Source organism: Aotus nancymaae, unplaced genomic scaffold, assembly GCF_030222135.1.
Source record: "Aotus nancymaae isolate 86718 unplaced genomic scaffold, 86718_ANA_hifiasm-v0.15.2.pri h1tg000155l, whole genome shotgun sequence".
NCBI lineage: Eukaryota > Metazoa > Chordata > Mammalia > Primates > Aotidae > Aotus > Aotus nancymaae.
The window spans coordinates 511466-534414 of record NW_026988570.1 but is presented as its reverse complement, the minus strand read 5'-3'; the positions used below and the strand labels follow the sequence as shown (position 1 = coordinate 534414).

General features: G+C 49.5%; 1 protein-coding gene across 1 annotated transcript in view; it reads left to right on the top strand.

The window, feature by feature from the left end:
- TMEM87B (transmembrane protein 87B) overlaps positions 1-22949 on the top strand; it is a 158093-nt gene that overhangs the window by 3586 nt on the left and 131558 nt on the right. Inside the window, exons 3-4 of the mRNA XM_064371636.1 lie at positions 1642-1785; positions 12050-12193. Of these exons, the coding sequence (XP_064227706.1) occupies positions 12128-12193 (66 nt within the window). The 5' untranslated portion in view covers positions 1642-1785; positions 12050-12127. The remainder of the gene's footprint in view (positions 1-1641; positions 1786-12049; positions 12194-22949) is intronic.

The following is a 22949-nucleotide window of genomic DNA, read 5'->3' as shown; positions in this document are numbered from 1 at the left end:
GGTGAAGCCCGGGACCTGGGTCCCTCTGAGCCCCATGGCCCTCTGAGCTGGGGTATCCTCATTTTCATTTCCATCTACAGTGTATGAGTCCCCCTTTTCTAAAACCACACCCGGATTTCAATTTTTTTTAAGAGACTGAGTCTGGTTCTGTCGCCTAGGCTGGAGTGCAGTGCCACAATCTCTGTTCACTGCAACCTTCACCTCCTGGGTTCAGGTAATTCTCCTGTCTCAGCCTCCTGAGTAGCTGGTACTACAGACACCCACCATGATGATGCCAGGCTAATATTTGTATTTTTAGTAGAGATGGGGTTTCACCATATTGGTGATGCCAGACTAATATTTGTATTTTTAGTAGAGATGGGGTTTCACCATATTGGTCAGGCTGGTTTCAAACTCCTGACCTCAGGTAATCCGCCCAACTAGGCCTCCCAAAGCGCTGGGATTACAGGCGTGAGCCACCTTGCCTGGCGAATTGCAGTTTCCTAATGAATTGTTCATTTTGAGGACCTAATATCTTATCTGTTGTTCGATTTTATGTCTGCAGAATTGTCTGGTCAGGTTCTAGACTGGATTCTTGCTTCTTTGTAGTTTTTTTTGTGTACACGTTAGTCTCGCCGTTTCAGACTCTTCTGGATATGTGGGCCCACCTGCTCCGAGTGGGCTTAGAGGAGGAGGAGGAGTTGCCCGCAGCCCATGCTGGAGGCTGGAGCCTGCACTGTTCCCGATGGGGAGTGGGTTAGGGCACTCACTATTCAGGGTTGCAGTGCCCGCAGTGGGGAGTGGTTTGGGTGCCATATAGGGGCATTACTGCCTGTGGTGGGGGTCTGGTGGGGGACTCTATCTGTGGTTACACTGCCCATTGCAGGGAGTCGGTTGGGGCGCTATCCCGAGCTGTGCTGCCCATGGGAGGCGGGTGGTCTGCAGGTGCCATCGAGTGCTGCAGTGTCTAAGGCAGGGGCAGGTTAGGGGCTGCCATCACATGCTACACTGCCAGTGGTGGGGTCTGGGGTGTTGGCACTATCCTGGGGCTACACTGCTGGTGGCAGTGGGTTAGGGGCTCTGTCAGAAGCTACACTGCCATTGGCAACTGATGGAGGTTTCAGTGACAGCTGTGGTCTCTGAGAGAGGAGTGGTCCTCCTCTCCCTGGACCCTAAACTCTAAAGGGCCATCTCCTACTGCATGGTGGGCAGGATTTTCACGTTTCTGTGAAAATCCTGATCACAGCAGGGCACCCAGACCCATCTTGGTTCCCAGGCCCGAGCCCTCACATTCTGTGTTGCAGAGACTGCCAGGGATGCCCAGGCATGCAGTAGCAGGCACCATGGGGTGACAGGGCCCTGTGGGTGGAGGTCTCAGGAATGGGAACCAGCATGTTGGTGAGGAGGGCTGGCTGGGGCTGAGTTTCTGCTGCTCCTGTTTCCTGAGCACAGCCTTGGTGGTCCCAGTGGTACTGTGGAGCGGGAAGCCCAGATACCATGGTGTCTCCAGTCTCCACTCCCTAGCCAGTTTGGGCCAAAAAGAGCTGCCGTGGACTTTGGAGGGTGGGTGTGAGTGCCTTCACCGAAACTGGCCTGTGCGACCCAGTTGCCAGCATGACAAGGTGGGGGTCTAATGCTACCACTGTCTGTGTCCCGTTCTAGGCTTTTCTGGCTTTGCCCACCCAGCTGCTCCATGCCAGGAGAAGGAAGAGCCATCTGCTACATGCTGGAGGCTGGGGCCTGTGGCACCACGGCTCGCCTCGCTGTGGTGGGTGGCAGCGACGGAGACTGCAGAGCGCCAGAGAGGTAAGAAGTGGCTGGCTGCCACCAGGGCAGGGAAAGGGGTGCAGAGGTGGCCAGGTGTCAACCTCAGAGGTGGCCTTGGTCCCCGGGTCCCCCACTGCTGGTTACGGCAGGCAGAGCTGGGGTTGCCACCTCTTCTGCCGCAGCTTGTGCAGGTGGCAGCTGCTGTTGAGTCCATGGCAGAGGGTGGCAGTGCAGGTCCAGACCTGAGTGAGGCCTGAGGTTCACGGAATACCCCTCTCCCACCCTAGGATCCGCTCCTCTTTGGTGGCTCCCTGAGTGCTGGGCCACGGGTCTGTACACTGTGCAGCCACTGGAATGGGGCTGAGCGCCACTTTCTGCTCTCCTGCAGCTGTGGCTTCACTGCCTCCTTATGGCCACGGTGGCATCTGGCCTCTGGTTCTGTGCTGCTGGCCGCCGTGTGCATGTCTAGGGTTGCCGCCGTGTGCATGTCTATGGTTGCCCCCGCTGCTGACATGCACCGTCTGCAGGGGGCAGCTGCAGCTGAGCCCATGGCATCAGCTGGCAGGGCTAGTCCCAGAAGACCCAAGGGCCGCCCAACAGACTGCCCTCCCAGCCTAGGGCCCCTCTTTCTTGGCCGATGCACAGAGTGATGGGTCGCGGTCCCTGGGTACTGTGCAGCCACTGGATCCTCAAGGTGGGCTGGCCAGTTCCTGCTTTTCTGCAGCAGCAGGGCTAACTGCCTGTGTTAGGAGCTGCGGAGGCTTCTGGCCCTGGGATCCTTATTGCGGTGGAGCGGGTGGACAGCGTCAGTGGTTGTCACTGTGACTGGTGCATGGCGATATGCAGGTGGCAGCAGCAGCTGAGCCCAAGGCAGAGGCTGGTCCTAGACAGCCCGAGAATTGCCCAGTGTACCACGTAGGGTCCATCTTCCTTGCCCCTGCCCAGAGTGTGGGGTCTGGGTGCTGTGCAGCCTCGGGGTGGGGCTGAGCACCAGTTCCTGCCCTCCTTCTGTTCCTTTTTGACCTTGGTCCAGGGGGCTGGTTGTGGGCGCTGGATACCCTGCAGCCACTGGGATGGGGCTGGGCGCCAGTTCCAGTCCTCCTCCTGCTGCGAAGCCTGACTTAGGCGCTGCAGCAGGGTCTGGCCCTTGGGTCTGTGTTGCTGGTGGAGGTGGGCAGGATCAGGGGTTGCCACTGCTGCTGCCGCATGCCATCTATAAGTGGCAGGTGCAGCAGAATGCACGGGAGGCCACAGGGCTGGTCTCAGACAGCCTGGGGGTCACCCAAGGCACCTCCCCCCACCCTAAGATCCGTGCTTCCTTTGCCCAAGCCCAGAGTGTGGGGTCACGGGCTCTGGGCCCACTGCTGCCCCCAGGATGAGGCTGAGTGCTGGTTTCCGCCCCCTTGAAGCTGCACCGCTGACCACCTAAATTAGGCACCATGGTGACATCTGACCCTGGGATTCCTGCTGCTGGTGGGGAAGGACAGGGCCAGGGGTTACCACTGATACTGAATTGCACCATTTCCAGGTGGCAGCTGTGGCTGAGTCCATGGCAGATTCTGATGGGGCTGCTCCCTGAGGCCATGAGGGTCGTGGAGTGTACCGCCATCCCACCCTAGGGTCCACTTTTCCTTGTCCCTGGCCCAGAGCACCAGTTTGCAGGCACTGGGCACTGTGCAGCCACAGAGTTGTGCCTGAGCACCTCGTGCCCTCCCACACCTGCAGGCTGACTGTGGCAGTATCTGGTCCTGGGTTCCATGCTACTGGGGCCAGTGTCCAGGGTTGCCACCGCTGCTGCCCCATGCATGTACTGCAATAATCAGATAGCTGAGCCAGCTACTGAGTGCCTGACAGAATTGGTAGTATAGAGAGTGTGGACTGGCCACACAAAGGGAGATTGATGGCCTCAGGTGGGGCAGTTGGGATGGTGTAAGATTTCATCATGCTCCTTGGAATGGCATGCAAATGAAAACTGAATGTTTTATTTCCAGAATTTTCCATCTGATATTTTTGGGATGTGCTCAGGGAACTGAAACTGCAGAAAGCAACACTGTGGGTAATGGGAAACGACTGTGCCTCTATTACTTTTTATATTAGTTTTCTATGGTTGCTATAGCTTATTATGACTCACTTAGCCACTTAATATAATACAAGCTTATTATCTTTAAGTTCTGGAGGTCTGAGTTTGAAATGCATCTTACTTAGTAGGATAAAATCAGGATATTGTCAGGGCTACATTCCTTTGGAGATGCTGGGGGAGAATCTGTTTCCTTGTTTTGTCCAACTTCTATAGAGGCTGCCTGCATTCCTTAGCTCATTGCCCCTCTTCCATCTTCAAAGGCAACAGTGCAGCATCTTCAAATCTCTCTCCTGACTCTCCTACCTTCCTCTTCCATCTTTTGTTTTCTCAAGACAGTGTCTTACTCTTTTCTCCAGACTGGGGTGCAGTGGCATGATCATGGCTCACTGCAGCCTTGACCTACCTGGGCTCACACGATCCTCCCACCTTAGCCTCCCATGTAGGTAAAAGTACAGGTGTGTGCTACCACTCCCAGTTAATTATTATTATTATTATTATTATATATACATCATAGAGACAGGGTTTTGCCATGTTGCCCAGGCTGATCTTTTTTAAAATATTTTTTAAATTTTCCTTTAAGTTCTGGGATATATGTGTAGAACGTGCAGGTTTGTTATACAGGTATACATGTGCCCTGGTGGTTTGCTGCACCTATCAGCCTGTCATCTAGGTTTTAAGCCCCGCATGCATTAGGTATTTGTCCTAATGCTCTCCCTCCGCTTTCTCCCCATGCCCTAACAAGCCTTAGTATGTGATGTTCCCCTCCCTGTGTTCATGTGTTCTCTTTGTTCAACTCCCACTTATGAGTGATAAAATGAGGTGGTTGATTTTCTCTTCCTGTGTTAGTTTGCTGAGAATGATGGTTTTCAGCTTCATCCATGTCCCTGCAAAATACTTGAAACTCATTCTTTTTTATGACCGCATAGTATTCCATGGTGTATATATGCCACATTTTCTTTATCCAATCTATGATTGATGGGCATTTGAGTTGGTTCCAAGTCTCTACTTTTGTAAATAGTGCTGCAGTAAGCATATGTGTGCATGTGTCTTTATAGTAGAATGATCTATAATCCTTTGAGTATATACCCAGTGATGGGATTGCTGGGTCAAATGATGTTTCTTGTTCTAGATCCTTGATGAATCGTCACACTGTCTTCCATAATGGTTGAACTAAGGTGATATTTTTCTTAAGCCGCTATTGGTGATATGTACTCTCAAAGCAAAAACAGCCAAGTATGTTATTTTCACAGATGTCAGACTACAAAAGTGTGTTTTCAAAATCTCTGGTTACTTGGGTTCCTAACCCTTCCCCTCAACTGTGTAGATGGTATTCTAGTGTTTCCCTGAATTTTCTATCACAGAGGAAAAGCCAGGGTCAGTCTGATTTTCATTCATTTCTAAGTACTTTTCTCAGATCCTGGAATAGTTTAAAGTTTTCCAGCATTTTAATACATATTCTGCCAGGATATTTCTATGTGAGGATTTCTTTTTATACAACATGATTTTTTTTAAAGTCAAGAAAAAATATTTTCTATTTTTTTTTCCCATTAGTTTGTTGTTCTTGTTGCACTCTATTCTGAAAAATGTGTTATATTAATATTGGAGTTTTAAAATTGGGTGTCACAGAGTTCTCATTCCCATTACTTTCATTCTGTTATCCTTTTCCTCTACATTCATTGAGAACTTCTCCAATGTATTCTTAATATCAATGATTTGATTGTTTTTTGCGTGTTTATGGTATCAGTGTTGCTGGTAAATATCTTCATGTGGATATTTAAATGCTTTTTGATCCCTTGCAAATCTTTTTTTTTTTTTTTGAGACAGAGTTTCGCTCTTGTTACCCAGGCTGGAGTGCAATGGCGCGATCTCGGCTCACTGCAACCTCCGCCTCCTGGGTTCAGGCAATTCTCCTGCCTCATCCTCCTGAGTAGCTGGGATTCCAGGCACGTGCCACCATGACCAGCTAATTTTTTGTATTTTTGGTAGAGACGAGGTTTCACCCTGTTGACCAGGATGGTCTCGATCTCTTTACCTCGTGATCCACCCGCCTCGGCCTCCCAAAGTGCTGGGATTACAGGCATGAGCCACCGTGCCTGGTGCAATCTTTTTTTTTTTTTTAATTGTACTTAGGTTCTGGGGTACATGTGCAGATCATGCAGGATTGTTGCATAGGTACACACATGGCAATGTGGTTTGCTGCCTCCATCCCCCGTCACCCACATCTGGCATTTCTCCCCATATTATCCCTCCCCTACCTCCCCACCCCCCACTGTCCCTCCCTTGGCCCCCCCAACAGACCCCAGTGTGTGATGTTCCCCTCCCTGTGTCCATATGTCCTCATTGTTCAACACCCGCCTAGGAGTGAGAACATGTGGTGTTTGATTTTCTGTTATTGTGTCAGTTTGCTGAGAATGATGGTTTCCAGATTCATCCATGTCCCTACAAAGGGCACAAACTCATCGTTTCTTATGGCTGCATAGTATTCCATGGTGTGTATGTGCCACATTTTCCTCGTCCAGTCTATCGTCAATGGGCATTTGGGTTGGTTCCAAGACTTTGCTACTATAAACAGTGCTGCTATGAACATACGTGTGCATGTGTCCTTATAATAGAACAATTTATAATTCTTTGGGTATATACCCAGTAATGGAATTGCTTAGTCAAATGGAATTTCTATTTCTAGGTCCTTGAGGAAGTGCCACACTGTCTTCCACAATAGTTGAACTAGTTTACTCTCCCACCAACAGTGTAAAAGTGTTCCTATTTCTCCACGTCCTCTCCAGCATCTGTTGTCTCCAGATTTTTTAATGATCGCCTTTCTAACTGGCGTGAGGTGATATCTCAATGTGGTTTTGATTTGCATTTCTCTACTAATCAGTGATGATGAGCATTTTTTCATGTGTTTGTTGGCCTCATAAATGTCTTCTTTTGAAAAATGTCTGTTCATATCCTTCTCCCACTTTTGGATGGGTTTGTTTTTTTCTTGTAAATCTGTTTTAGTTCTTTGTAGATTCTGGATATTAGCCCTTTGTCAGATGGGTAGGTAGCAAAAATTTTTTCCCATTCTGTTGGTTGTCGGTTCACTCTGTTGACTGTTTCTTTTGCTGTACAGAAGCTCTGGAGTTTAATTAGGTCCCATTTGTCTATTTTGGCTTTTGTTGCCAATGCTTTTGGTGTTTTAGTCATGACGTTCTTGCCTATGTTACATATATTCCTTTTCATCTCCTTCCATTTCATTTTTCTTTTCTTTTCTTTTTCTTTTTTTCTTTTTCACGAGACAGAGTCTTGCTCTGTTGCCTAGGCTGATATGCAGTGGCACAATCTCCACTCACTGCAACCTTTGCCTCCTGGGTTCAAGCAGTTTTCTGCCTTTGCTTCCTGAGTAGCTGGAATTACAGGCACCCACCACCACGCCTAGCTAATTTTTTGTATTTTTAGTAGAGATGGGGTTTCGCTATCTTGGACAGCTTGGTCTTGAACTCCTGACCTTGTGATCCACCCACCTCGACCTCCCAAAGTGCTGGGATTACAGGCATGAGCCATGGCACCTGCCCCTTCCATTTCATTTTTCCTTTAGGAGATTCTCACTATAGATTTTTACTCTTCATTTCATGAAGTCCACATGTCCTTGAATTGTTTTGAGACTTGCTCCACCCCTCAGACTTTGGGATATGATTCTGAAAGGGTTTTGCCCATCTCCATGTCAGTTTTCTCCTTTATTTCAAAGCAAGGTCTGTCCCTACCTAGTTCTTACCAACAGATAGGAGTGTGAATTGCTTCAGGCTGCACCTTATGTCCACTTGGGTGATGTATGGTGAGTTCCATTTCTAAGGCTAGAGGGAAGTATGCTGTATGATGGTCTAAATTTAGGTACCAGGTTCTAGCTGGCTTTCACTTACTACAGTTTCTGCTTTAAAAAAAAAAATAGATTTGCCAGGTGCAGTGGCTCACGCCTGTAATCCTAGCACTTTGGGAGGCTGAGGTGGGTGGATCACCTGAGGTCAGGAGTTCAAGACCAGCCTGGCCATCATGGTGAAACCCCATCTTCAAAAACAAAAATGATTCAGGTAGGCACATGGGCATGTTTGTTACGTGGATGTATTATGTGATGCTGAGGTTTGAGGTATGATTGATCTGTCACCCAGGTTGTGAGCATAGTACCCAATAAATTTCCTTTTATTTTTCCTCCCTCCTTCCTTCCTTCCTTTTCTTCCTTTATCTTTCTTTCTTTCTCTCTCTTTCTCTCTCTCTCCTTCCCTCCTTCTTTCCTTTCTTCCTTCCTTTTTTTCCTTCTTTTGTTTATTTCTTTCTTTTGAAATGGAGCCTTACTCTGTCCCCCAGGCTGGAGTGCAGTGGCACAATCTAGGCTCACTGCAGCCTTCACCTCTCAGGTTCAAGAAATTCTCCTGCCTCAGCCTCCTGAGTAGCTGGGATTACAGGTGCACACTACCATGCCTGGCTAATTTTTGTATTTTAAGTAAAGATGGGATTTCACCATGTTGGCCAGGCTGGTCTTGAATGTCTAACCTCAAGTGATCCACCGTGGCCTCCAAAAGTGCTCGGATTGCAGGCGTGAGCCACCATGCCCAGCACAATAGATAGTTTTTCAGTCTTTCCCCCCAACTCCTCCAGTATCTCTCATTCCCATCTTTATGTCTGTGAGTACCTAATATTGAGTTCTTACTTATAAGTGAGAATATGCAGGGTCTGGCTTTCTGTTCCTGGGTTAATTCACTTAGGATAATGGCCTCCAGCTGCACTCATGTTGCTGCAAAGGACATGATTTCATTCTTTTTCACAGCTGCATATTATTTCCTGGTGCATATATGCCACATTATCCAATCCACTGTTGATGATCACCTAAGTTGATTCCATGTCTTTGCATGGAATAGTGCTGAAATAAACATGTGAGTCACAGGTTTCTTTTTGGTAGAAGGATTTATTTTCCTTTGGGTATATCCCAGTAATGGCATCACTGGATGGAATGATAAATCTAATTTTAGCTTTTTGAAAAAATCTCCAAATTGCATTCTGCAAAAAGGAAACATTTTCAAATTGCATTTCTCCAGGGGGAAACAAATTCAGAACCCCAGTGTATAATATATATTTGTATAGCTGCAGCTTTCACCTGTGACATCTTATTCTTTGCCCTTGTCTAGTTCTTCCTTGTTTCGAACCAACAGAGCACTTGAAAAACAGCCATCATCACTATTTGGTGCTGCCAGGGTTGGTGTTTTCTTTGTCTCCATGTCCAGTTCTTTATTCATGGAGACTACATCCCCCAGGCAGGTATCATGGTGCTCTGGTAGAACCTGGGCTTTAACGTCAGATCTCAAGTGAAGCCCCAGCTCCATCATCTTGAGCTGCTTACAGAGCTTCTCTAAGTCTCTGTTCATCCATACAGTGGAGCTCACAGCATCTTTGAGATGATTAAACGAGTTAATAGAAGACACTATTAGTAAGGTGCTTGAAACCTGGAAATAATAAACTGAGTGCTCACTATGGTTAAGCATTCTTCAAGGACTTCATGTGTTTTAAAATATAAGGTAGGCACTGTTAACATTTCTAGTTCACAGAGAGGAAGGAGGCTTGGAGAGGTTAAGGTGTTTGCCCATCCTTGCACAGCTAGTAGGTGGTAATGCTGGGATTCACCCCTTCAGAGACTTCAGAGACTGGGCTCTTAACCCATCATGTCACCATACATGCTGTCTCAAAAATTTGTCACTGCCATTCCCTCCACTCCCCACAATTTCATATTAGTTCGACTTTTGTCGTTGATTTGTCAGGACATCAACATTTGTGAAGAAAGGTGAGATAAGAGTGGAGTGGCAGGGGTAGGATGGGGGAAATTGCAGAGTGCCCTAGAAGTTGCAAAGTGTGTTTCTTAGTATATGAAGACTGAGCGGGGCATAGTAGAAGTTGTCTGAGAATTCTGCTAACCTTGCAAGCTGCCTGTCATTTTCATGAGGTAGAACCAGGACAGGTCTTATAGTTTGGGCTGTGATATAGGGATTCCGTCTAGATTTAGGCTTTAGTTTGACCATTGGCTTAGTTGTGGGTTTTGTTGTTGTTGTTGCTTTGTTTTTAGAGCCTCAGTCTCCCAGGCTGGAGTGCAGTGGTGCAATCACAGCTCCCTGCAGCTGTGATCTTGACCTCCTGGGCTCAAGAGATCCTCCCAAGTAGCTGGGTCTAGAGGTTTGTGCCACTATGCCTGGCTAATTTTTTGAATATTTTGTAGAGATGGTGTCTTTCTATGTTGCCCAGGCTTGAACTCCTGGGCTCAAGTGATCCCTCTACCTCAGCCTCCTGAAGAGCTGGGATTACAGGCGGGCACCACCATGGCTAACTTTAATTGTTTGTAGAGCTGGGGTCTCACTATGCTGCCCAAGCTGGTCTTGAACTTCTGGTCTCAAGAAATGCCAGAGCACTGGGATTATATGTGTGAGCCACTCTGCTGGGTCAATTCCTTCTAGATTTAGGCTGTAGTTTGACCATTGGCTTAGTTTTGGAGAGAAAGCTGTGTTTCCATGTTTTTGGATTTTAACCTTTCATGAGAAGCTGGGAGAATGGGTATTAGAATTTTATCTATCTATCTTTCTATCTATCTATCTATCTGTTGTTGTTGTTTGAGACAGGGTCTTGCTCTGTTGCCCAGGGTGGAGTGCAGTGTTGCAACACTGCCAGCGGTGAGGGGTGTGTTGGGGTTGCTATCAGGTGTTACATTGCCCCCAGTGGTTGGGGGGTGTGATATCCAGGACATCATTGCCTGTGTCTGGGAGCTGGCTGGGGGCACTATCCAAGGCTGCATTGCCCACATGGGGAGCGGGTTGGGGGCACTATCTGGGGCTGCAGTGCTGGTGATGGAGGATGGGTTAGGCTTACTATAGGGTGCTACACTGCTGGTGGTGGGGAGGGGGTTGTTTAAAGGTGCCATCGGGACTACACTGAGACAGAGGTGGGGGAGCTTGTTGGGAGAGCTACACAGGGTTGGACTGCCTGTGGAGCGGGCTACAGGGTTGATGGAGGCACTGTTGGGGCCAGATGCACAGCCTGAGGTGCGGGAGGTGGCAAGTGGGTTGAGTGCTCTCAGGGATCTGCACTGCCTGGCAAAGAGTGGATGAGTGTGCTATTCCGGGCTGCATGGGTTGTGGCAGGGGCAGGTTGGGTGCGCTATCAGGGGCTACCCGAGCTATCCATGGGGGTACTTCCCAAGGTGGAGAGGGAGTTTGGAGTGCTATCTGTGGCTGCACTGCCCAAGGCAGGGAGTTGGTTGGGGGTACTATCCAGGGCCGCACTGTTCCTGATGGGGAGTGGGTTAGAGCACTCACTGTTCAGTGTTTGCAGTGCCCACAGTGAGGGGTGGTTTGGGTGCCATATGGGGATGTCACTGCCTGCAGTGGGGGTCTTGTTGGGGATGCTATCTGTGGTTACACTGCCCACCGCATGGAGTCAGTTGAGGTGCTATCCCAGGCTGTGCTGCTCATGGCAGGGAGGTGGTCTGCGGGTGCCATTGAGTGCTGCAGTGTCTAAGGCAGGGGCAGGTTAGGGGCTGCCATCACATGCTACACTGCCAGTGGTGGGGTCTGGGGTGTTGGCACTATCCTGGGGCTACACTGCTGGTGGCAGTGGGTTAGGGGCTCTGTCAGAAGCTACACTGCCATTGGCAACTGATGGAGGTTTCAGTGACAGCTGTGGTCTCTGAGAGAGAGGAGTGGTCCTCCTCTTCCCAGACTCTAAACTCTAAAGGGCCATATCCTCCTGCATGACGGGCACACGTTTCTGTGAAAATCCTGATCACAGCAGGGCACCCAGACCCATCTTGGTTCCCAGGCCCAAGCCCTCACATTCTGTGTTGCAGAGACTGCCAGTGCCAGGGATGCCCAGGCATGCAGTAGCAGACACCATGGGGTGACAGGGCCTTGTGGGTTGAGGTCTCAGGAGTGGGAACCAGCATGTTGGTGAGGAGGGCTGGCTGGGGCTGAGTTTCTGCTGCTCCTGTTTCCTGAGCACAGCCTTGGTGGTCCCAGTGGTTCCTGTGGAGCGGGAAGCCCAGATACCATGGTGTCTCCAGTCTCCACTCCCTAGCCAGTTTGGGCCAAAAAGAGCTGCCGTGGACTTTGGAGGGTGGGTGTGAGTGCCTTCACCGAAACTGGCCTGTGCGACCCAGTTGCCAGCATGACAAGGTGGGGGTCTAACGCTACCACTGTCTGTGTCCTGTTCTAGGCTTTTCTGGCTTTGCCCACCCAACTGCTCCATGCCAGGAGAAGGAAGAGCCATCTGCTGCATGCTGTAGGCTGGAGCATGTGGCACCACAGCTCGCCTCGCTGCGGTGGGTGGCAGCGGTGGAGACTGCAGAGCACTGGAGAGGTAGGAGGGTGGCTGGTTGCCACTAGGGAAGGGAAAGGGGTGCAGAGGTGGCCAGGTGTCATCCTCAGAGGTGGCCTTGGTCCCCGGGTCCCCCACTGCTGGTTACGGCAGGCAGAGCTGGGGTTGCCACCGCTTCTGCCGTGCCATGTGCAGGTGGCAGCTGCAGTTGAGGCCATGGCAGAGGGTGGCAGTGCAGGTCCCAGACCTGAGTGAGGCCTGAGGGTTACGGAATACCCCCCTTCCACCCGCTCCTCTTTGGCGGCTCCCTGAGTGCTGGGCTGTGGGTTCCTACACTGTGCAGCCACTGGAATGGGACTGAGCGCCACTTCCTGCCCTCCTGCAGCTGTAGCTTCACTGCCTCCATTAGGGCCATGGTGGCATCTGGCCCCTGGTTCTGTGCTGCTGGCCGCCGTGTGCATGTCCAGGGTTGCCACCACTGCTGACGTGCACCATCTGCAGGGGGCGGCTGCAGCTGAGCCCATGGCATCAGCTGGCAGGGCTAGTCCCAGAAGACCCGAGGGCCACCAGCTGACTGCCCTCCCAGCCTAGGGCCCCTCTTTCTTGGCTGATGCATAGAGCGACGGGTCACGGTCGCTGGGTGCTGTGCAGCCGCTGGATCCTCAAGGCAGGCTGGCCAGTTCCTGTTTTCCAGCAGCAGCAGGGCCGACTGCCTGTGTTAGGATCTATGGAGGCTTCTGGCCCTGGGTAGGATCCTCATTGCATTGGTGCCGGTGGGCAGCGTCAGTGGTTGTCACTGTGGCTGCTGCATGTCCATGTGCCGGTGGCAGCTGCAGCTGAGCCCAAGGCAGAGGCTGGCCCTAGATGGCCCAAGAATTGCCCAGTGCACTGTCTAGGGTCCATCTTCCTTGCCCCTGCCCAGAGTGTGGGGTCCGGGCGCTGTGCAGCCTCGGGGGTGGGGCTGAGCACCGGTTCCCGCCCTCCTTCTGTTCCTTTTTTGTCCCTGGTCCAGGGTGCTGGTTGTGGGCACTGGGTACTCTGCAGCCACTGGGATGGCGCTGGGTGCCAGTTCCAGTCCTCCTCCTGCTGCGGGTCCTGATTTAGGCCCCGCAGCAGGGTCTGGCTCTTGGGTCTGTGTTGCTGGTGGAGGTGGGCAGGATCAGGGGTTGTCACCACTGCTGCCGCATGCCATCTATAAGTGGCAGGTGCAGCAGAATGCACAGGAGGCCGCAGGGCTGGTTTCAGACAGCCTGGGGGTCACCCAAGGCACCTCCCCCCACCCTAAGATCTGTGCTTCCTTTGCCCAATCCTAACACGTGAGGTTGCGGGCTCTGGGCCCACTGCATCCCCTGGGATGAGGCTGAGCACCGGTTTCCGCCCCCTTGCAGCTGCGCCGCTGACCACCTAAATTAGGCGCCATGGTGACATCTGGCCCTGGGATTCCTGCTGCTGGTGGGGGAGGACAGGGCCAGGGGTTACCACTGATACTGACCTGTGCCATTTCTAGGTGGCAACTGTGGCTGAGCCCATGGCAGATTCTGGCGGGGCTGCTCCCTGAGGGCATGAGGATCGCGGAGTGTACCGCCATCCCACCCTAGGGTTCACTTTTCCTTGGCCCTGGCCCAGAGCACCAGTTTGCAGGCTCTGGGCACTGTGCAGCCGCAGAGTTGTGATTGAGTGCCTCCTGCCCTCCCGCACCTGTGGGCTGACTGTGGCAGTATCTGGTCCTGGGTTCCATGCTACTGGGGCCAGTGTCCAGGGTTGCCACCGCTGCTGCCCCATGCATGTACTGCAATAATCAGATAGCTGAGCCAGCTACTGAGTGCCTGACAGAATTGGTAGTATAGAGAGTGTGGATTGGCCACACAAAGGGAGATTGATGGCCCCAGGTGGGGCAGTTGGGATGGTGTAACATTTCATCATGCTCCTTGGAATGGGATGCAAATGAAAACTGAACGTTTTATTTCTGGAATTTTCCATCTGATATTTTTGGGATGTGCTCAGGGAACTGAAACTGCAGAAAGCAACACTGTGGGTAATGGGAAATGACTGTGCTTCTATTAGTTTTTATATTAGTTTTCTATGGTTGCTATAGCCGATTGTGACTCACTTAGCCACTTAATATAATACAAGTTTATTATCTTTAAGTTCTGGAGGTCTGAGTTTGAAATGCATCTTAGTAGGATAAAATCAGGATATTATCAGGGCTACATTCCTTTGGAGATGCTGGGGGAGAATCTGTTTCCTTGTTTTGTCCAACCTCTATAGAGGCTGCCTGCATTCCTTAGCTCATAGCCCCTCTTCCATCTTCAAAGGCAGCAGTGCAGCATCTTCAAATCTCTCTCCTGACTCTCCTACCTTCCTCTTCCATCTTTTTTTTTTTCTCAAGACAGTGTCTTACTCTTTTCTCCAGGCTGGGGTGCAGTGGCATGATCATGGCTCACTGCAGCCTTGGCCTACCTGGGCTCACATGATCCTCCCACTTTAGCCTCCCATGTAGGTAGAAGTACAGGTGTGTGCTACTACTCCCAGTTAATTATTGTGATTATTATGTATATATCATAGAGACAGGGTTTTGCCATGTTGCCCAGGCTGATCTTTTTTTAAATATTTTCTAAATTTTCCTTTAAGTTCTGGGGTACATGTGCAGAACATGCAGGTTTTTTTACACAGGTACTCATGTGCCATGGTGGTTTGCTGCATGTGTCAACCTGTCATCTAGGTTTTAAGCCCCGCATGCTTTAGGTATTTATCCTAATGCTCTCCCTCCCCTTTCTCCCTACCCCTGACAGGCCTCGGTGTGAGATGCTTCCCTCCCTGTGGCCATGTGTTATCATTGTGCAACTCCCACTTACAAATGAGAACACGCAGTGTTTGGTTTTCTGTTCCTTTGTTAGTTTGCTGAGAATAATGGTTTTCAGCTTCATCCATGTCCCTGCAAAAGACATAAACTTATTCTTTTTTATGGCTGCATAGTATTTCATGGTGTATACGTGCTGTATTTTCTGGACCCCCGAGTCTGGGAAGGCAGATTCTCACTCAATTTCCACCTTTTCTGCTGCCCTCTCTTCTCTCTGCCATCTTCTCCCTTTCTGTTCTTTGGAGAAAATAGGTCTGCAGCAGCCACTGAACTTTGTCTTGCTTTGTGTTCTACTCTTGGTCTCGCTTTCTTTCTTTCTCCTTCCACCTTGCCTGGCTGATTTTTCATATCCCCTTGAGAAGGCTTTTCTTTGCTCTCTGGTTCCCACATTGGATTCTGTTTAATCCCACTTCCTCGGTCTGTTGGGTAGTCCCAGCCTACCCTGATCTCTACCATGTGAATGGAGGGAAAGCTAAGCCATCCTTCCTGGCTTTCCAGTGAGCCAGCAGGTGGATCTTCAGACCTTGTTGCCTGTGTGGGCATCCAGAAAACTTTTGGAGTGTGTTGCCATGGAAACAATTGAGTATTTATTGTACTACCTTCCTTAGACTTTCTTATGCAACCTGCCCTCTTTCCTGGATTGCTGTGATGCTGCAGGGAGGTTTCTTAAATTAATCTTGTCAAAATAGCCTTCAAATCCTTTTGGAGCAGGAATTTCTTTTTAGTCTCACAAGACACAAACTGTTCAAGGGAAGAATTAGGAACAAAGACAACTTGTGCAGGGGGACTGGAGAGAACTTGGAGAGCATTTAGAGAAAAGCGAGGAAATGATTGTTGGGTTGGAAAACAGGAAAATGGATAAGTGATGAGAGGAATGGGGATTATTTAACTGGGACAGAGAGGCTGACAGGTGACCTAGTAATAGGCTTCCAGTTTGTGGAGGGTTAGCACAGGAAGACTGGCTTCCCATTACCAGGGAAGAGAAGACACTGAAAGTGGGAGGTAGGGGAGCCTGAGGCTGAGGAAGAACTTCAAATCACAGGGTCCAGTAATTATAGCAAGGGAGGATGGATCACAAACTCTTCACCGAGTAGTCTTCCCAGACAACAGCAGCACTGGGATGGTGGTAGGGCTTTCTGTGAGTCATCCGGTGCAGAGCTTCCTGATCACTTGTCCTAAGATAGTAGCAGGATGGCTGCCTCAGCATCTCCAGGGACACATGGTAAAAATAAAATTTTCTGGCCCCTACCCAGACCTTCTAGTTTGGAATTTCTGGGAGGAAAGTCCAGGTGTCTGTATTCTTACACCTCCCCCCCGCCACCCCAGAGAAATGTAGAACTAACTCATTGAGAACCAAGAGGCTGGTGATGTGGAGAAAGAGGAAACACCTCCCCCACATCCCTCTGATGTTTTCTGTAGCATCCTGCTAGTGCTTCCACTGCCTATGAGCTGCTCTGGAGTTCAGGCCACACCTGCCCTGGTGACTCTGTCCAGCATCCCTGCTGGGCCACTTGGAATGGACCCTGGGGCATCAAAGCTGCTGTACAGCTCTGAAGAACCCGTGTCTCTCCTTAATCGCAAGGGTGTTGGGAAAAATGCTCATTCCATGTTTTTGTTCTAGATTTCACTGACAGTCACTGAATTATTTGGTGGCTGTTCTGTGGAGTTTTCCAATGCCAAGGGGTCCCTCAGACACAACCGCTGCCCCAAAGGGACTAGAATGGAGCAAGCCTGGGAGTCAAGAGATGGTATCTCTCTTGAGCTTGAGCAGGCTGTTTTACCTCCCCCTTTCACTGGAAAAGGAGGCACCCAGCCTGGACAATCTCTAAGGTCATTCCAGCTTTACCTTTCTGTCTCTACTGGCTGTTTGAAGAATTGCAGTGCTTTAAGAGTATAAAGTCATAGATTCAGTGTAATATTTCATAGTGAAATATTTTAAATTCAGTGTTTTTTTCTTTGTATAACTTACCTTGGGGATGTTGGAAAGGATGAGGGAAAATACACAAATACACCCAACTCCAGTGAGCTCAGCTTGTGTGTGGACCTGCTGTTCACCGTGCGCGACCATGCACAAGCTCTCTCATCCCTTGGTGGCAGCCAACCAAACTACACATGCTGTTCTTTGGCCTCAGAACAGTTTTTTGTATGTTTTAAATGTGTAGCTTGGAATCAATGAATATTGTTCATGGGAATACTAGGAAGGTTGTGGGGGCTGGAATCATTATTTCACATACTTACTTGCTTGTTTCCTGCTGAATTTAAGATTGCAATGATACTTCAAAAAAAAAAAAAGCTCTAATGTTAATTATTAATTTTGCTTGTAAGATTTTGGGACCAGCGACACCCAGACACTTAAAAAATAATAATGAAATGTTAGTATAAGAAAAATTGCTAGCTGCCTATCCCAACCCTCTATCTTAGTAACTGAACCTTTCAAGGCACATTGCTACCTACACTGTAATAGTAGATTTTCCAGTCTCCTGTATGACCTGGTAAGTTGTGGACGATGATAGAGATAAATTACCCTGTAAGCTATCATTTAAGGAAGTCTTTTTTTAAAAAAGTAAGAAAAGGATTCTGTTTTCCTTTCTACCTTCCTCCCTTCATTTCTCCTTCTTCCCTTCTTCCTCCCTCCCTTCTTCTCAGAATGCAGTTGTAATGGCTGGAGTTCCAGTAGCCACTTTAGACCATAACATGGAAATCAAGCATTGAGGATGGCAAAGCAAAAAGCTAAAAGCCTGAGACACGATGACCGTGGGGCTGCCATCCCACCCCAGGACTGTCTTTCTTCAGACATCTTTTATGTGAGAAAATAAATAAAGCCACTATTATCTTTTGTTTTACTTATGCAGCTGGATCAAATTCTAATGAATCCATATAGGTTCCAGGTGAGCTGGCTTAGATGATGAGAACCAGGGTCAAAGGCAAAGGGTAGCCCTGATAAGCAAATGCCACAGCTGAGTTCCTCAGAGCAGTAGGCTTTTGCTATAACATAGCACAGGAAAGGAGTGATTTGAGAGGCAAATGGAGTGTGACATCCAGCTCTGCCTGAGACCGACTGTGATCTTGATCAACTGATTGTCTTGATTCTGGATTTCTTCATTTGTAAATTAGAGTAATAATCTCCACCCCACTCATTGGCATTAAAGATCATATGTATTAGGTATCTTGTTTAGTACCTTGCACACAGGTGGTGTTTAAAAGTAGTGGCTCTGTGTATGCACGGGCACGTTGTGTGTCCACCTGGCCACAGACACTGTGTCATGTGCTGGGGACATGCTGAGGCATACGGTGTAGCCCCTGCTCTGAGGAGGCTTGCAGGGTACTGGTACATATCCAGATATGCAGCGTGTGTGTGCCTGCATGCTGTGGTGCAGGCTTAGGAATGTGTCCCAAGCCTGTGTGCAGTGCCAGAGATTAAAGGATCTCATCTTGGAGTGGCGCTTCTTGGCCTTCACTCACATGGGCCTAGAGCTAGGGATAACTTCCTTCTCCTTTACTCCTTCTGTATCCTACCTGTTTTTACGGCCCATGGAAGTCCTTCCTCCCCCATAGATGAATCTGGTCTAGCTATTCCACAACATTTCCACTGAGCTTATTTCAAGCCCACACAGTTCAGGGCTTCACTTGTTCTCCTGCATGTGTGTCCTCTTCAGCTGGACCATAATCCTCTTGAAAGCAGAGGCCAGTTCTGATCATTCCTTTTTTGTGGAAGCACAGTAGGCACTCAGTGTTGTTATGGAGAAAGCTGAGTTTCACAGTTAAGAATATTTTTTTGTGCGAGGGCCCAGATGCCTGCAGTCCTCTCTCTCCTATGGCTGCAGACAGTGTAATGAGGGAGAATGGAAAGAGAACAGGAGGGGTTGCTTGACCCCAGTTGCACATATAGCCCAGTCCACATTCTTGGCCCAGTAAGCATCAGGGCAGCTGTACCAGGCAGACAGAGCCTTCGTCCGACCCAGGTGGAAACTCCTGACCTTGTGTTCTGCATGCCTCCTCCTCCCAAAGTGCTGGGATTGCAGATGTAAGCCACTGCACCTGGGATTTTTTTGTTTATTTTAATTTTTTTAGTCAGGGTCTCACTTGTTGCCCAGGCTGGAGTGCGGCAGTGCAATCTTGGTTCACTACAGCCTCCACCTCCCCGGCTTAAGTTGTGCACCTCCACACCCAGCTAATTGTTTGTATTTTATGTGGAGACGGAGTTCACCATGTTGCCCAGGCTGGGCTTGAACTCCTGGACTCAAGCAATCTGCCCACCTCGGCCTCCTAAAGTGCTGAGATGACAGGTGTGAGCCACCACGCCTGGCCCATTTGACCTGTTTTGGAGTTGACATTTAAGTGGCGTACAGTCAGTTCACATTGTCGCTGTCACTGCCATCCATCCCCAGACGACTTCACCTTCTCACACTGAAACTGTCTGCATGAAACACCCACTCCGCCTTTGTCTCCCAGATGTTTGTGCCTCCTGCTGGTTGTGTGCTTTCACACATCAAGAGAGGACAATTAACATTTGAGCTAGAGCATCATTTGCTTTTTTCTGATGGGTGAGATTTTTGCTTGCATAGTCCATATTGTAATATGTTTTTGGGGCCCACAGGATTATTCTTGGTCATCTAAGATATCACTGACATTACTAAAACTTTATCTCCTTCAACTGACTACTGTTTATTCTTTGAAATAACCAGACACACACATTGTTTCAGTAATTTTTTCAGTTGGTCATTTGCATGGTGCAGTACTATGTGAGACCACCTCCCCTCAAATGACCCATAGACGGTAACAGTCTGTGAACAAACGTTATCACAGAGACCAACCACATGTAGACATGGAGTAGGTCATTACAAGGTGGGGTAGTTAACCTGAACCCTAAGCTTACACAGACAGCAGAAGAAGCCACAATCCTTTAGAGAGAAAAAAATTACAAAATATCTTTTGTTATGAGAAACAGACCATCTACAGAGGATATAATACTATTAAAATGTGATCTCATTGTTCAGCTCCTACTTATGAGAGAGAAAATTTAATGTTTGGTTTTCTATTTCCTGTGTTAGTTTGCTGAGGATGATGACTTTCAGCTTCATCCATGTCCCTGCAGAGGACATGATCTCATACCCTTTTATGGCTGCATAGTATTCCATGGCATATATGTAGCACATTTCCTTTATCCAGTCTGCCACTGATGAGCATATGAATTGGTTCTATGTCTTTCCTACTGTGAATTGTGCTTCAAAAAACATACATGGAGCAGATTATGCTCAGAGCAAGATGGTCCTCTGAGCAAAATGGAGCTCCAAGCACGATGGAGCTCAGAGCAGATGGAGCTCTAGGTGACATGGAGCTCAGAGCAATGTGAATCTCGGAGCAGATGTTGCACAGAGTATAAGACGGAGGTCCGAACATATGGTCTCAGAGCAAAATAGAGCTCAGAGCAGATGGTGATCAGAGCAAGAAGGAGTTTGGACTGATTGGAGTTCTGAGCACAGTGGAGCTCAGAGGAGTTGGTGCTCAGAGCGACATGGAGGTTGGGGTGATTGGAGCTCTGAGTAGATGGAGCTCAGAGCAAGATGGAGATTGCAGTGATTGGAGCTCTGAGCAAAATGGAGCTTGGAGCATATGGAGCTCTGAAAAAGATAGACCTCAGAGCAAGATGGAGCTCAGAGCAGATGGAGCTCTGAGCAGGATAGAGCTCAGAGCAGATGGAGCTCAGAGCAGATGGAGCTGTGAGCAAGATAAAGTTCAGAGCATATGGAGCTCAGAGCAGATGGAGCTCTGAGGAATATGGAGCTCAGGGTAGATGGAGTTCTCAGCAAGATGGAGCTCAGAGCAGATGGAGCTCAGAGCAGATGGAGCTCTGAGCAAGATGGAGCTCTAAGCAAGATGGAGCTCTGAGCAAGATTGAGCTCAGAGGAGATGGAGCTCTGAGCAAGATGGAGCTCAGAGCAGATGGAGCTCTGAGCAAGATGGAGCTCAGAGCAAGATAGAGCTCAGAGAAGATGGAGCTCAGAGCAAGATGGAGCTCAGAGCAGATGGAGCTGTGAGCAAGATAAAGTTCAGAGCATATGGAGCTCAGAGCAGATGGAGCTCTGAGGAAGATGGAGCTCAGAGTAGATGGAGTTCTCAGCAAGATGGAGCTCAGAGCAGATGGAGCTCAGAGCAAGATGGAGCTCTGAGCAGATGGAGCTCTGAGCAAGATGGAGCTCTGAGCAAGATGGAGCTCTGAGCAAGATTGAGCTCAGAGGAGATGGAGCTCTGAGCAAGATTGAGCTCAGAGCAGATGGAGCTCAGAGCAAGATGGAGCTCAGAGCAGATGGAGCTCTGAGCAAGATGGAGCTCAGAGCAAGATGGAGCTCAGAGCAGATGGAGCTCTGAGCAAGATGGAGCTCAGAGCAGATGGAGCTCTGAGCAAGATGGAGCTCTGAGCAAGATGGAGCTCTGAGCAAGATGGAGCTCAGAGGAGATGGAGCTCTGAGCAAGATTGAGCTCAGAGCAGATGGAGCTCAGAGCAAGATGGAGCTCAGAGCAGATGGAGCTCTGAGCAAGATGGAGCTCAGAGCAAGATGGAGCTCAGAGCAGATGGAGCTCAGAGCAAGATGGAGCTCAGAGCAGATGGAGCTCTGAGCAAGATTGAGCTCAGAGCAGATGGAGCTCAGAGCAAGATAGAGCTCAGAGCAGATGGAGCTCTGAGCAAGATGGAGCTCAGAGCAGATGGAGCTCTGAGCAATATTGAGCTCAGAGGAGATGGATCTCTGAGCAAGATTGAGCTCAGAGCAGATGGAGCTCAGAGCAAGATGGAGCTCAGAGCAGATGGAGCTCTGAGCAAGATGGAGCTCAGAGCAAGATGGAGCTCAGAGCAGATGGAGCTCAGAGCAAGATGGAGCTCAGAGCAGATGGAGCTCTGAGCAAGATTGAGCTCTGAGCAAGATTGAGCTCAGAGCAGATGGAGCTCAGAGCAGATGGAGCTCTGAGCAAGATTGAGCTCTGAGCAAGATTGAGCTCAGAGCAGATGGAGCTCAGAGCAAGATGGAGCTCTGAGCAAGATGGAGCTCAGAGGAGATGGAGCTCTGAGCAAGATTGAGCTCAGAGCAGATGGAGCTCAGAGCAAGATGGAGCTCAGAGCAGATGGAGCTCTGAGCAAGATGGAGCTCAGAGCAAGATGGAGCTCAGAGCAGATGGAGCTCTGAGCAAGATGGAGCTCAGAGCAGATGGAGCTCAGAGCAAGATAGAGCTCAGAGCAGATGGAGCTCTGAGCAAGATGGAGCTCAGAGCAGATGGAGCTCAGAGCAAGATGGAGCTCAGAGCAGATGGAGCTCTGAGCAAGATGGATCTCTGAGCAAGATGGAGCTCAGAGCAAGATGGAGCTCAGAGCAGATGGAGCTCTGAACAAGATGGAGCTCAGAGCGGGATGGAGCTCAGCGGGATGCACCTCTGAGCAACATGGAGCTCAGTGGGATGGAGCTCAGAGCGAGATTAAGCTCAGAGGAGATGGAACTCTGAGTGAGATGGAGCTCAGAACAGATGGAGCTCAGAGCGGGATGGGGCTTAGAGCAAGATGGGGCTCAGAGCGAGATGGGTCTCAGAGCAGATGGAGCTCTGAGCGAGATGGGGCTCAGAGCAGATGGAGCTCAGAGCGAGATGGGGCTCAGAGCGAGATGGGGCTCAGAGCGAGATGGAGCTCAGAGCAGACGGAGCTCTGGGCGAGATGAAGCTCAGAGCAGATGTAGCTCTGAGCAACTTGGAGCTCTGAGCAAGATGGGGCTCAGAGCAAGATGGGGCTCAGAGCAGACGGGGCTCAGAGCGAGATGGGGCTCAGAGCGAGATGGAGCTCAGAGCAACTGGAGGTCTGAGCAAGATGGAGCTCAGAGCAGATGGGGCTCTTAGCAAGATGGGGCTCAGAGCAGATGGAACTCAGAGCAACTGGAGGTCTGAGCTAGATGGAGC